The 14,697-nt window shown below is 36.5% G+C and overlaps 2 protein-coding genes across 2 annotated transcripts in view; one reads left to right on the top strand and one right to left on the bottom strand.

Moving 5' to 3' along the window:
- The first annotated feature begins 393 nt into the window (after nt 1-393).
- LOC144448334 (uncharacterized) lies at nt 394-3,408 on the top strand. The gene is made up of 2 exons (XM_078138538.1): nt 394-484; nt 1,692-3,408. The coding sequence occupies exon 2, from the start codon at nt 1,709-1,711 to the stop codon at nt 2,735-2,737; it is 1,029 nt and encodes a 342-aa protein (XP_077994664.1). The 5' UTR covers nt 394-484; nt 1,692-1,708; the 3' UTR covers nt 2,738-3,408.
- A 7,011-nt stretch (nt 3,409-10,419) lies between these two features.
- LOC144448397 (activating molecule in BECN1-regulated autophagy protein 1-like) overlaps nt 10,420-14,697 on the bottom strand; it is a 14,908-nt gene continuing 10,630 nt past the window's right edge. Inside the window, exons 9-11 of the mRNA XM_078138625.1 lie at nt 14,057-14,154; nt 12,343-12,539; nt 10,420-11,757 (exon numbers count right to left, since the gene is read on the bottom strand). Coding sequence (XP_077994751.1) covers nt 11,229-11,757; nt 12,343-12,539; nt 14,057-14,154 — 824 coding nt within the window. The 3' untranslated portion in view covers nt 10,420-11,228. The remainder of the gene's footprint in view (nt 11,758-12,342; nt 12,540-14,056; nt 14,155-14,697) is intronic.

The following is a 14,697-nucleotide window of genomic DNA, read 5'->3' as shown; positions in this document are numbered from 1 at the left end:
ACCAAAGACAAGGTGAAGCAGTATCATTATTTTCGAGTTTCCTCTGCACAAGATCGGTGGGTGAAGGGTCTATGTATAAATCACATTAATTTTGATTGAGACTAGAACGCATTGATTTTTCATGATTTGAACTATCTGTTCACTTTCCTTCTAATTCTTTTTAAAAATAGAATTCATGTAAGTATATGTTAGAACATGGATGTATTAGTGAGAGGGATTCTGGACGGCTGATTAATCCTACTACCTTCTTTTGTTTACGTCAATTATTAACCCTTTGTCTACAATATACACTGTCCTTTGTAGACCGATGAACATTCCTGCATTAATTTACATATGGATGGAGCTTACATCTTGAGCTGTCCTGTCATGTGTTTGAACGCTTTTGCGCATTGGGGTAAATGTTAGAAGACATGCGCAGGCCTGAGTTCATTGCCAGACTGTGTACACAACGATACCGGAAGCAAGAAAATCGGTAGAGTTATTGGTAAGTTACAGCAAATTATACTTTTTCATACCCCAAAAGTAACCCTTTTCAATTTTTCTCGCCTTGTGACAAAAAGTGACATATAGCGCTCATTTACTGATCATTAGAAAGCCTGCAACGTGTTCCTTCCGACCATGGATAATACATCCATGTTCAGGCCATGTATTATTTTGTTTACCACTGTCTCACTCAGGTCTCACTACTGTGCTGTTTCCGTTTCCCTATATAAAAGCTATGGGCGTTAGTGTAAGTTCCCCATTCCTCGTAAAGAACATGTACGAGTAGGCGCCGTATTCCCCTCTTCCTAGCCATTAGTTTTAGTTTGGAGTACAGCTTGTGATCTAAACTTCATGGCTGGACACTCGCTAGTCTATCTGCTAGACCTCGGATGTTCTTCCGATAAAATACGACACACGACCGAACATCGCTAACGATGATGGAACAAGCCCTCACTGCGAACTTCGTTCGCTTATAGTATTGAAGGAAAGCCCGAACGTCTAGCAGCAAGACTAGGTACTCGCTACCATTGTACCAATTCATGTGCATGGGCGGACTCACAATCCCATGACGAATTTCGGATCCCAACGGGCCCATGTCGTTTACTATCCGCCATATTGAAATATTTGTTTACACTTCCCGTCTCAGTTGTTACATTGGTCACTTGCTGAAGTTGATGTTTACAAGAGAATGGTATCCTGGGTTACTTAATAGTTAATACAAATCCGAATACGATAATACTACCTGAAAGTTTTTTCCCTGCCACATATTTTTGAATTTTCACTAGTGGGGCCTTCAAGGAGCCGGGGCCTTGCTGTTTGTAATTATTAAACAGTACAAAATTACATCAGATTTGTCTGTCAACTTTCCATGGACACTGATACATCCCCAGGATCCATCAAACTCGCGAAAACTCTGTTCTTTAGAAACCCACCTACATACATATAAAGTGTATGATAAGCTAATGATTTCATTTATTAGCATTTTCTCTTGCATTGTGTATTAAGCTTATGACATACATGATAATTTTCATGCAACCATGGAAGTAGAACCCCTGGGGTTCTACTTCCATGATGCAACAGACTGAAGAGAAATTGAACATTTGTTGTAGTTGTTCAAACTTTGATGCAAATGATGGTGCCCCAATCCCCCCTTACATTTATGCTTGTTTTCACCCCAATATAAATGTTCTATCATTTGCATATTACAGATGGTGGAGTGGCAATAATGGATCGACACAAGGAAAATTTAAAGCGAGTGTGTCGACTTTGCAAAGTCCCACGTGCAATACTATCAGATCGACAACCAACCTGTAAAATGTCATATTCATCTATTATATTGAAAGGATTGCAAGTGGATGTCACAAATGAAGATTCTTCTATCTATCCACCATACGTCTGTAAAGCGTGCTGTATGAAGTTGACTCGATGGCATGACAAGAAAAAACGACGGGTAACTAAGAATATGTTGACCATACATCCACAAGTATTTGAAGAACATACTTTGAACTGTAGTGTCTGCTCCATGGTAGAAGAGTTACATGGAACTTCTTTCATACGTACCAGTACATGTAGTATTTTAGAAAGTGTATCGTCATTAGGCAAGGAGTATGGATATTTAAATATACATGAATGTGATTCAGTCATCTGTCTGAAGACTTCAAATGATGGCAGGCTTCTCACTGAACGCATACAGGTACACAAAGATGGAACGTGGTCACTAGAAGTTCATGGTCGCCGGGTAACAACAGGCCCAGCCATCGCATCAGTTCCAGTAATACTGTCAAATCAGTCATGCTCTATTTTATTTAAGATGTTGGCAGAATCAAGTACATGTCCTGGTAATGAGGGCTTTGAAACACTGTGTCGTGTGAAAACAGCTTCACCGCTGCAACCAGCTGTTTTCTATAACAACCAAGGTGTCCTTGAAGCTTATGAAGAAAATTGCATAACCAGTACCACAGTGAGACATACAAAATGTGAAATGCTTACGACAGGAAGGCGGTGTTCGGTATGCTATGCCTACAGATCAAACCTATCCGCCATGAAGAGTCGGCATGAAAACAGGTCTAATGCCAACCCAAACAAAACAAGAAATGACCGTCTCTCACGACAAGAACTTGAAGAAAAGGCAAAAAACCTACAAGGAGAAAAGAAGAAATTAAAGAGGAAACTGACGACAACGGAAGACATGATGAGAGAAGCTAAAGAAAGAAAGGGGGAAGTCCTTGAAGATGATCTATCAGCATCTTACTAATACATCCATGGTTAGAATTAGTTATCAAAGTATTTCGAACACGTTTTCCAGGGAATTGTCATGAAAAAGTGGCCGGGCGGACGTGTTATCCGGGTTCCTGTGACACCTACTGAACGTCAATTGATTTTGGAAGCTATGGGTCAATATGCTTACAATTATCAACTGATAGCAGATCACGTCCGTGCAAATTTACGCATTCTAACTCGAGATGTGCAAGACATTTACATTATTCGTCCTGCTACTGTAGTAAGATGTAGAATAAGGGATGTCGTCCAACGTCATCAGAACAGGTATATTGTTTGCACAAATAGGAAACAACCGGAATTTATGACAGGGGCGGACTCAGAATATTGAGGGGTAGTACTTTCTATTTATTAAAACAGTACAATCACAGATGTTAGAGAAGTCTCCAGTAATATACAGATACTTTGGAAAGTTAAATTAGAAACAAATGTGACATTTTGACCATGGACCATGATTTCATTTTTAGAAGATGGATCGAAATATCGCATTCGTTTCAAAATTAGCCTTTTCAAAATAGCTGTATTGTACTGTCCTATTGATTCTCGGAAAAAATAACAATAAAGACGTTTTCTATTCTAATTATTGTTTTTCACTTGTCCATTTCATAATTGTAAATATACTGGTGTGTATTGGGCAGTTCTACCAATATATAGCTCTTGTCATATACAAACCAAATAGAAATAATTGTTGGTAAATTTCACCCCAAACATTTCAACTCTTTTGTTTTGATACACTGCATAGTTTCTTTTATGTTGGTTGAACTGGTTGAAATTGACACTTCAATATTTCAACGGACATCTCGTAGCATTAATTTGCATACCAACTTGTACATGTTAGCTAATGATGTCACAATGTTATCAGGTTGAGAGTTTTCTAAAACTATGATAATACTGTAGTTATTGACGTAGAAGTGTATTCACCTGTGTTTTAGACTAGGGCAAACATTTTGTAATTATATTATCGCAAAGCATGCACTCTTACGAGAAAATCGTGAGAAGAATGCTCACATTCAGGTGCACACATGAGGAAATATTCACGCTTGGCCAAAATTATCAAACACGCTATGTATGTATGTATGTATGTATGTATGTATGTATGTATGTATGTGTGTGTGTGTATGTATGTGTGCATTGTAAATGTTTATATAAATGATACAGAAAACCTAGCACGTTTAATAAACACACACATTTTAATTTTAAGTTTTTAATATCTTTATTACTCTCAAAGTCTATCCTTGACTTCAATAATCTAAGACGAGAGTACTTTTACAGTGAAATGAGGTTGATGACCCCACTCCAATCAAGCAAGTCTAACACGTATACAACCTTTAACCATAGAAGTGTCCATGTGTTGTTACATCGTAAGTTTTACACACTCATTACAACGAAATGCTAGGACGGCAATAAGTGCTAATGAAATCTTTTGCTGGTTTACTGCAAGATTTAGCCCAGAGACTTTATTGTTGGCTTCTTAATTTAGTGATTCTACATGAATGCCAAGTACTGTGAGTTGTTAAATATCATGCTGGGAAGTCTTACAAACAACTGAATCATGTTATAATGGAGCAGATAAAGTGACATGATCATTCCCTTTGTGCTAAAACCATGAAAATTGGTTTGTACACTTCATTGAGTGTACTGATTATGAAAATAACGCTAGCCACTTGAAAATTCAATATGGCCTCCATTATCCAAGATGGCCGCCAACTGGTATTTCCGGAAATGTCAGCAGTAACTCTCACACATTAACAGGTTCTTGTATTTGACTACTTCATTCAAAAGGTTACATTTACGACCTAACTCTAGCTTTCAGTATGAATGTAAGTCATGTGTGGACATAATAACGTCATTGTTTATAATATAAATGCTACAATGATTAGCTCTTGGTGGCAATTTCACATTCAGAACCGATTTACATGTACTTGCAGGAAAACTCATCAATCTTGGCGTTGATGTAGAATCACTAGATTAGAAAGTCAATGGCCAAAACTCTAGGATGTGATAGTTAAGTTATGACTTGCTTTTAAACAAAAGACATCATATCTGTTGAAAGCGTACAGTAAAAATTGGGTTAAGAAAATTACATCAAGTTAGTGAGAAGAAATTTTGTCACAAATAGATAAAACACAATGGATTCTTTACCACTTTTGTAAATATTTCAGCAAAATGAGCCACAGAACAGAAAAAAAAATTACCACGTTTCTTAAATGCCTTGGTTCTACACATACACACACCACTATATGTAAAATATGGAACACTTTGCCTGTTCCCAACATACGACTCTATAACAAATGTTGAGATTTCTTGGACTAAAATTGGGAATACTTTCCCAGGACCTGACACACAAGTAACTCACTAAGAAATCTTGTGACTTCTTGAACTAAAAGTTGGATTATTTTGCATGGTCCTAGCACACAACTAGCTCCTTAAGAAATCATGTGAAAACTTAAATTCTCTCAATATTCACTGTATCTAGACCATAGAGTAGATTTTATTCCTCAAAGATTTAGAGTTCATCCCACGAAAGAAAAATGTTTTTCCTTACTGGCATGCAAGAATGAAGTAGTCCAATACAAACTATCAGTTTTTGTTCATAAAGCTTTCAACACTCGTACTACTTTTGTACAGCAAACATAGATGTATATGTTCTCCCCTGTCATATTTTTACCTTTAAGTATTTTTCCGTTAATTATTAGTAGAATGATATTCAGTTCTTTGTTCTTTTTCTTCTCTATTGTTATGTAAAATGTTTTGTGCGATGGGCCGAGGCCTTAGCATTTGAAATAAACTACTCCTTAATATTTAGGAATAAACAACAGATCCTGGCTTATATTTAAAAAAAACCTGAACATATGCCAATGAATACATCCAGTACCAATTTGGATGTTACATTAATATATTACCCTCTTCAAAGTCAAAAACAACTTTACAACATTTACAATGTTGAGGAACATACTCCAGACCTTACATGTGTATTAACTACGAATTCAGAAACCAAATGATGAATTATGAAAATGTTTCCTCTATCCTGGTATGACGTATATTGTAAAACCTAAACTCCTACACGTCAAGAAATACTTCATATCACTTGAAATGGTAGTAAACAAACTATATACCCTGGCTAACTTGTCAGAAACTGAACAACACGTACTTATCACCCTTCTGGGGTTTACTCTATAAATATGACACTCCTCCAGGTTAATAACAAACAATATCTCCCGGCTAGGATTTCCAAAACTGAACAACATATACCTACAAATGTACGCTTTACCCTTTTTATACATTCATACTACCCTTCACAAGGTTAATAATAAACAATATCCCCCTCACTAGGGTTTCAGTAAATGACATTGACATTTCCCTATAAATGTGTGTATTGCCCTGCTAGATTTAATTTAATATTACCTCTGAAAGTCAGTAGTAATGTTAGCAACAACTACTAAGGGTAATCATATAACGATATACCCCTGTAAAGTTTCCTCACCATTGACAATGACCTGTAACTTTTGCCTATTCCAATAAAAAAACATTTCTTAACTTTTGCAGAAGTTGTACAGATTGAAAATGCAAAAATTGCAGACCCCACTAACAATAGAATATTATACCCCTCATGGAGTTCATCATAAATTTGGCACTATTTGCTAAGGTTGATAATACAAATGTGGACCCTGATCTAAGGTGAATAATACAAATACAGACCCTGACCTAGAGTTGATTATACAAATATGAACCCTGATGTAAAGTTGAGATAATATAAATACAGACCCTGATCTAAAGTGGATAATACAAATGTGGACCCTGATCTGGGGTTGATAATACAAATACAGACCCTGATCTAGTGTCAATAATACAAACATGAACCTGACCTAAGGTCGAAAACAATATCAGACCCCAATCCAGTTGTAAGTGACCTATAAAAGTGTTATACTCTGAAATGAGTCAATTTGGATAAACTATTACCATGGTTACAATAGCTGATTTATGGAAATATCACTACATAAGTGTTAACTTTATGTCACAATACAACTGAAAAGCATTGAATATAAACCGATATATCCATAGCAAATGAGGTCAATATTAAACACTTATCGCCTCGCTATGAAGGCACGAGTAGACATCTGTTACCCTGAGGGTTGTTATGCAGCTACTATTTCTCGAGGCTGAAAGCTGAGGAAAATAGTTGCTACATAACAGCACATGGGGTTTTATAACATCTACTAGTGCCCGAATAAGGCAAGGCAATAAGTGTTTTATAACACATCACATTCTTTCCCATAGTCAAAGCAAATCACCGACATGTCACATGACACCTGTGCTACTGTATTAGTGCCCTAGGGAAAATAGAAAACAAATATTTCCCTCTATATGCAAATTGATGTCACTGAGCCATACCATGTGACAATGTCTAAGCCAATCACTGACACTGTCTAATTATAACTTCTATATCCCTAGTAAACAAGATCAATACTACCAGATATTTCCCAGTAAGAGGTCATTATTAACAGATATCTTAATATATGGAAGGTATAATTAATTATACATTCCTAGTACAAAACGTGAGGTCAACATTATCAATACATCCCTAGTAAAAGCGTCAATAAGTAATACATGTACATCTCTGGTAAAAGTAGTGTTCACAGCAGTTGAGGTAATTCTTAGTTATCCTGGTCAAAACACGAAATATCAACATTTTAAGAATCATACAAACTTTTCACAGGACAAATACTCCATTACAACAGTAATCATGTAAAAGGTTTGATACAATAAAGAATTTAAAGTGATTGTGGATGTGCATGTATGTCTGTCTGTCGGTCTGTCTGTATGTACACTGTATGTATGTATGTATGTATGTATGTATGTATGTGTGTGTGTGTGTGTGTGTATGTATGCATGTATGTGTGTGTGTGTATGTATGTATGTATGTATGTATGTATGTATGTATGTATGTATGTATGTATGTATGTATGTATGTATATATGTATGTATGTATGTATGTATGTATGTATGTATGTATGTGTGTGTGTATGTATGCATGTATGCATGTATGTGTGTATGTATGTATGTATGTATGTATGTATGTATGTATGTATGTATATAACTGACTTCAATATGGATAACCTACAACATACTAGTATATTACATGTACATACATTTTTTAAGGTGGGTGCGAGACATAATCATTGACTATTTCATAGACACAAAAACAATGTCCATGCTTTGAAAGCTTGATGAAAAATATTTCAACAACTCTATATGAAGGTATTTTGGCAAGTACCATGGGAAATAATTATAATCTATTATCTATATAGTGTAAATCTTTCATTGTTATACTTATCGGTGTGGAAGAGGAAAGTGATTTGACAGGTGTTTGATTCTTGGACATTCTCTGAAAACAACATTTTCCAAATCTTCTTGGTTATTCTTATGATTTAGTTCCTATACGATATGAGTTACTGTTACATCCATTCTCTTGTCTGGTCAAAGTCAAACATTTTACTGTTAATCTTTCTAAACCCAAGCTGGGTGAAGGGTTAATGGCGCATGCATGTCAGTAGTAATCCATCACAAATTGACAGGCAGTTGTAATTGGTTACTTCTTTCCGACAATTGCTCATTGATAATAACATTCAATTAGTTACAGCTCTTTTGACTATCGCGGGAATTTAGCATGTAATCAAATTCCACCTCTAGTCTGAAACTGAATCACAAGGGGATGCGATGACATCATCACGTTTATATGAACGCTGTAGGGGGAGCACAGAATTCTATGCAAAAGTAATGACTATGTGAGAGAGTGGATATAATCGGTTTTATATGAATGCTGTCTGGGTTAGAGCACAGATTTCTGTGCAAAAGTAATGACTACATGCAAGAGAGTGGATGTAATCGTAACTCGTATTTTATAAGAACTAGAGTATAGGTTTAATGGACAGGTCTGGAAATGTCTGCAATAAGTATGCAAATGTACACGTCATATCGCAGACACCAGAAAAACAAAAGAATTGTATATTTAGGACACTAGGAGTGCTATAGGAAGCAGACTTTTGACAAGAGGTATGAGTCAGAACTGTGCTCTACTGTCTGTGTACATACTTCTAAAATCCTCTTCTCTATGGTTGTCATGGCAATAATTTATGGTCTCCTTGATTTGAATACACAGTTGTTTTCTACGATGCAAAATTTTGAAATCAAGAAATCATTTCACATGTATTTTATTGACTGCTTTGTGTAAGATTGGTATTCATGTGGCAAGTTTTAGCACTTAACTTCCTTAAATTGGCTCGCTGATGTACATGGGACAATGTACGAGTCCAACATAATACAAAATATGTAAATAGCATGCAAATTAGCACTTCCAAATATGGTTTAATGACTAGGCTGTGGGACTGTAAGATATATGTTGTGTTGGTCTGCCCTTACTGAGTAGCTCTAGCTATCACAAGCATTGACTGATAAGTAAAGGCACCCAGCTATGGTGTACCTTACAAGCTACCATGTACAATGTCATGCTTTTTTTTCCTGAAATGACTTTGGCAAGATGGGTTGTTGGGAAATGACTGCTTATTAGCTTAATGCCAGACCTGTGGTAAAGTCATTAGGCCTAAAAAAAAATTGTGTGGTTCTGATTACACTCAATTTTAGAATATGTGGGGTAGGTAAAAAATTTTTTTTGACTTTTTTTTATGTGCGAGCTTCTAGTTCAGGTAGTTATGTTTTCTGTTGTTTTTCCATATGGTCTCTGTGTTATTGGTTTCTTCCCTTGAGATGTACAGCCATTACAGATTGGCAGAACAGGTTTATATTGTCATTTTATGTCGATGTCAGTTTCTGTATCCACTATTTCTTCGTTTATTTTTTCTTGAATACATAAAAAAAGTTTAGGGTCGGCAGTGATAGGTGGGGGGTGGGTAAATGGAACCAAACAATTTTTTTTTTGGTGTTAGGAATAGTGTACAAATGATTCAATGATGCAGGCCCACCATATTGAATGATGCATTGTGGGTAACACATCATTAAATTGATACTTACAGATCAATCATCAATCTACTACAGTTTTTGTAATCACAAATAACTTTGTTCTTGTTTACCATGTAGTTATGGAGGGCAATCCTTCTGTTCACCCTTAAATCAGTAACTACAAACGAACCCCCAGTCTTTCTCATCCCAGCATTATCACTTAGGATTGCATATTGGTTATCAAATCATGTTACACATTTTCATTGATTTCAATGACTGTTAACTTTTCTGCTAGCTTTAGATTTCAAATACAAAGCAGAGATGAAACATTTTTTGGACAAATAAAAATCTAAAATCATTAAGAAAAAGTGTAAAGAATTGGGCTAACACTGGGTCATATTTGTAAAATGAATCACTTAAAAAAATTGTACCTTCGATGACACAACCCTACAGTGTGAAGTCAAACTGTTAATTTGTGTAGAAGAGTTAAAACACAATTCTCACTTCTTTCTATAACACAACCCAAAGTTTAAAGTTTGGTCTAGTGCCAATCTGATTAAAATCTGATGTATTGTACACTTTGTGATTTCTTTTTGACTGTAACGTTTACTGTCGTTTGTTCTTTTGTGAGTGCTCGTTACAAAGATCTGATACAATACCATAGGTGTTCCAATCTTGTACTTACGAGTCACCAATCAGAATCTGTCTTACAATATATACACTCAACGTTCAAAATTAAAGAAAGACAGAAACAATAACGACAACATCACTGTCTGCACTCTGTGCTCGTGCTCTTTTCAGACAGAGCTCGTGCTCTTTTCACTCAGTGAATTCACTCAGTGCTTAGACTTGGTACTGGAACGCCACAGTGCTGTGTCAGATGTATGTAACAAGCGCTCACAAGAACAAATGACACTAAACGTAACAGCCAAAAAGAAATCAAAAAGTGTACATTACATCGGATTTCAATCAGACTGGTCTAGTGCTATTTGCGGTATCTCTCAAGATCTCTCTTTACATCCAGCTCAATGAGACCTAAGATGAAATTTCAAACTCATGCTAAGCCACCCACACTGTCATTAACATCATGTCTATTATCACATAATTCTGCCCAATCATAAGTTAGTGGTCATTTACATAATGTCCAAATATGGTATAGTTAATGGTCATTTACATAATGTCCAAATATGGTATATTTTTCAGTTGGGGATGCTACTTATGTATTCATTGTTTACATCATTCTAACAGTTGGGGGTTTACTCATTTGCATGCACAACTTTTGGTTAATGATTTCTTGTTGAGCTAGACAGGTTGAAGAGAGATTTTGAGATTTGATGCCATGGATAGCATCTAGACCATGTAAAGTTGGACTGTTTCAATTTGTGTAGCTTCTCTCTGTAACATACATCACATTGTAATACTATCAAACTTTGTTGTGTCAGCATCTACGGAAATATCGGCGATAAAAGTGAGCCCTTTCAACCCTTCTTCTAAAGTTAACTGTCTTTTACTTATGTGTCCTCATCATTTGACCCAGAGTCAACTTCTGGTACATCACTATTTGTGTCCTCTGTTCTGCCACCCGATGTGTCACTACTTGTGTCAAAGTAATTGTGTACTGACTGGTTACTATTGCTACTGACTGAAAAGTTGGAATGGTCATCCTGAAGATTGCTAGTTTCACTCTCTGGTGAATCCACATTAGTGTCTCTACCACTTGTAGTATTACCCTGTGTATTTCCTTGTGTGTCATTAGTTGCGTCACCCTCTGCCTCACCACCTGAATTCTCTGTTTGCGTGCTAGTGCTTTGGACCCTGACTGAGACAGTCTGAGTGGCAGTGGTGCTAGTTTCTGGTGGGAGAGTGAGTCCAAGACCGACAACTCCCAGCATTTGATAATCTCGCACACGTCCAGCAGTGTCAATATTTCGGCGTGTGTACATGTTATCCGTTGACTGTGATGATTGTTGGGTTCGACTTCTTGCCCCACTAGTTGAGTTGTCACAGCGACAAGATGTTTCTTCAGGAATTGGTGGTAATCTGAAAGTACATTAATGATGTATTGTCAGTTTACGTACAGCTCATGCTAATAACCAAGCACAAACCAAATTCTACTTTTAGGTAACTCACTTGCCTAACTCTACTTATATGTAGCTCACTTGCCTAACTCTACTGAGAAGTAGCTCACTTGTCTAACTCTCCTTATAAGTAGCTCACTTGCCTAACTCTCCTTATAAGTAGCTCACTTGCCTAACTCTACTTATATGTAGCTCACTTGCCTAACTCTACTTAGAAGTAGCTCACTTGCCTTACTCTCCTTATAAGTAGCTCACTTGCCTAACTCTCCTTATAAGTAGCTCACTTGCCTAACTCTACTTATATGTAGCTCACTTGCCTAACTCTCCTTATATGTAGCTCACTTGCCTAACTCTCCTTATATGTAGCTCACTTGCCTAACTCTCCTTATATATAGCTCACTTGCCTAACTCCCCTTATGTTTAGCTTACTTGCCTAACTCTCCTTACATGTAGCTCACTTGCCTAACTCTACTTATATGTAGCTTATTTGCCTAACTTTCCTTATGTAGATTACTTACCTAACTCTGCATATATGTAGCTTACTTACCTAACTCTGCATATATGTAAATCTCCTCTGTTTGTTCCATACACAACACCTTCACCTGGCAATGGTAACCATCTGGCTGAGTTGACACTGACGTGAGTTCGTCTTTCTACATCACATGGATGCATCACATTTTGTACATGCTGACAGGAGTCCTCACCAGCATATGCTTCCTTCAGTCTGAAAATCTGTGCAACCATCTACAAAAAATAGTGTTAACAGCATTAAAACACAAAAGCATTCACTATTTTAATCTTTGTATGCAATAAATGCTGTTGGTTATTGCTATGAGCATGGTGATGGTTGCTATGCATATGTATTTATTACAATGTACATTCACTAAACTACCCCTCTATGTTACTACCTTTGTAATAGATAATGTCATTCAGTTGTTGCTATGGATATGGTCTTTGTTGCTAGGCATAGTTATTTATTATTTGAAAGTTCATCACTTGACTACCAATCACTATGTGTATGGTCTTTTTGCTAGGCATAGTTATTTATTATTTGAAAGTTCATCACTTGACTATCGATCACTATGTGTATGGTCTTTGTTGCTAGGCATAGTTATTTATTATTTGAAAGTTCATCACTTGACTACCAATCACTATGTGTATGGTCTTTGTTGCTAGGCATGGTTATTTATTATTTGAAAGTTCATCACTTGACTACCAATCACTATGTGTATGGTCTTTGTTGCTAGGCATAGTTATTTATTATTTGAAAGTTCATCACTTGACTACCAATCACTATGTGTATGGTCTTTGTTGCTAGGCATAGTTATTTATTATTTGAAAGTTCATCACTTGACTACCAATCACTATGGGTATGGTCTTTGTTGCTAGGCATAGTTATTTATTATTTGAAAGTTCATCACTTGACTACCAATCACTATGGGTATGGTCTTTGTTGCTAGGCATGGTTATTTATAATTTGAAAGTTCATCACTTGACTACCAATCACTATGGGTATGGTCTTTGTTGCTTGGCATGGTTATTTATAATTTGAAAGTTCATCACTTGACTACCAATCACTATGGGTATGGTCTTTGTTGCTAGGCATGGTTATTTATAATTTGAAAGTTCATCACTTGACTACCAATCACTACTAAATTATCTTTTGTCATCAACAATCTTACTTTTTATTTTCACTCACTCACTCACTCACTCACTCACTCACTCACTCACTCACTCACTCACTCACTCACTCAATCAATCTTTAAAGTGCCAGTTTCCACTAGGACATAAAATTCAGAGGCATTGAACATTAAGAAAGCTCTTGAGAATAGATAGGTCATTAAATTCTTTCTCGAGATGATAGTTGTAGGTTTCAGTCATAATTCCAATGATAATTTATTCCACAGTTGGGGGCACTGCAAGTGAGAAAATACATCCAACACATGACACTGATTTGCAATAAGGGATTTTACGTCTCGTTGCAGATCTCGCGAGCTATGCAAATATGCCTAGCAACAACGGTTGTCAAACATGTGATCGTGGTCGAGCATTTGGCGTGGCCATGTGCGATGATGTTGAGAACAATAGTGTTGCTAAGCATTTGACACTTTCAGCTTGACCACCCTCAAGTGGTTTTTATGGATGCAATGGCTCATGAAGGATCTCTGCCGCAGATGAAAAACATTTAGCAGGTGATCAGAGAGTTCTGGAGTTGGTTGTATGCAAATAAGGTCTGATATGTAGATTGTCCATGACCATACCTGCTTTGATGTAACGTGCCAATGAAGCCGTCTTGATGCCAAGCCAACCATGACATAGTGATTAGCTGGTGAAATACTCACTGATATAGCATTTGGACCTACAATACCAAAAAAAAGCATGGAAAATGTACTTAACCAGTAATTTACAAAGTTAGTGATTCTAAATGCCCCATGACACAACCTTGAAAACTGTCCTTTATATGTCTGTTAACCAGTAGATTCACATTTATCTATTCAAAATTGCATTTTAAGTGAGAAAAAAGAATGAAAACAGCCAATCAGTGACAGACCCAAGCTGGCACGAACTTACAGGTACTGCCTTTTGTTCTCAAGTTTGGGGTATGACGTCACAGAGGGGACAGGTTTAAACTACATGTATTTAGTTATTTATTTATTTATTTGTCTCATACACACACAAAGAGGAATACACACACATCACTAGACAAGAAAGAAATCCATACATCATAAAAATGAAAGAAAAGACGCTATTATTAAAGTTAAGTTTTGAAATCTGTGTGACTGGAGGCTGGCAAATAGCAAAAACAGAGCTAATCAGTGGCTGGTCCCCATTTAAAGAGGTTACATGTTAAGTAGTCAAATGGAAATCCTATCTACTTGTAGTGATGATCTCAGCTTTCTAA

Source organism: Glandiceps talaboti, chromosome 17 (genome assembly GCF_964340395.1).
Source record: "Glandiceps talaboti chromosome 17, keGlaTala1.1, whole genome shotgun sequence".
NCBI classification, from domain to species: domain Eukaryota; kingdom Metazoa; phylum Hemichordata; class Enteropneusta; family Spengelidae; genus Glandiceps; species Glandiceps talaboti.
This window is presented reverse-complemented; position numbering and strand designations above follow the sequence as displayed.

What these genes read in the sequence shown, in the direction of transcription:
- LOC144448334 (XM_078138538.1), top strand. Translation starts at nt 1,709, where the DNA reads ATGGATCGACACAAGGAAAATTTAAAGCGAGTGTGTCGACTTTGCAAA.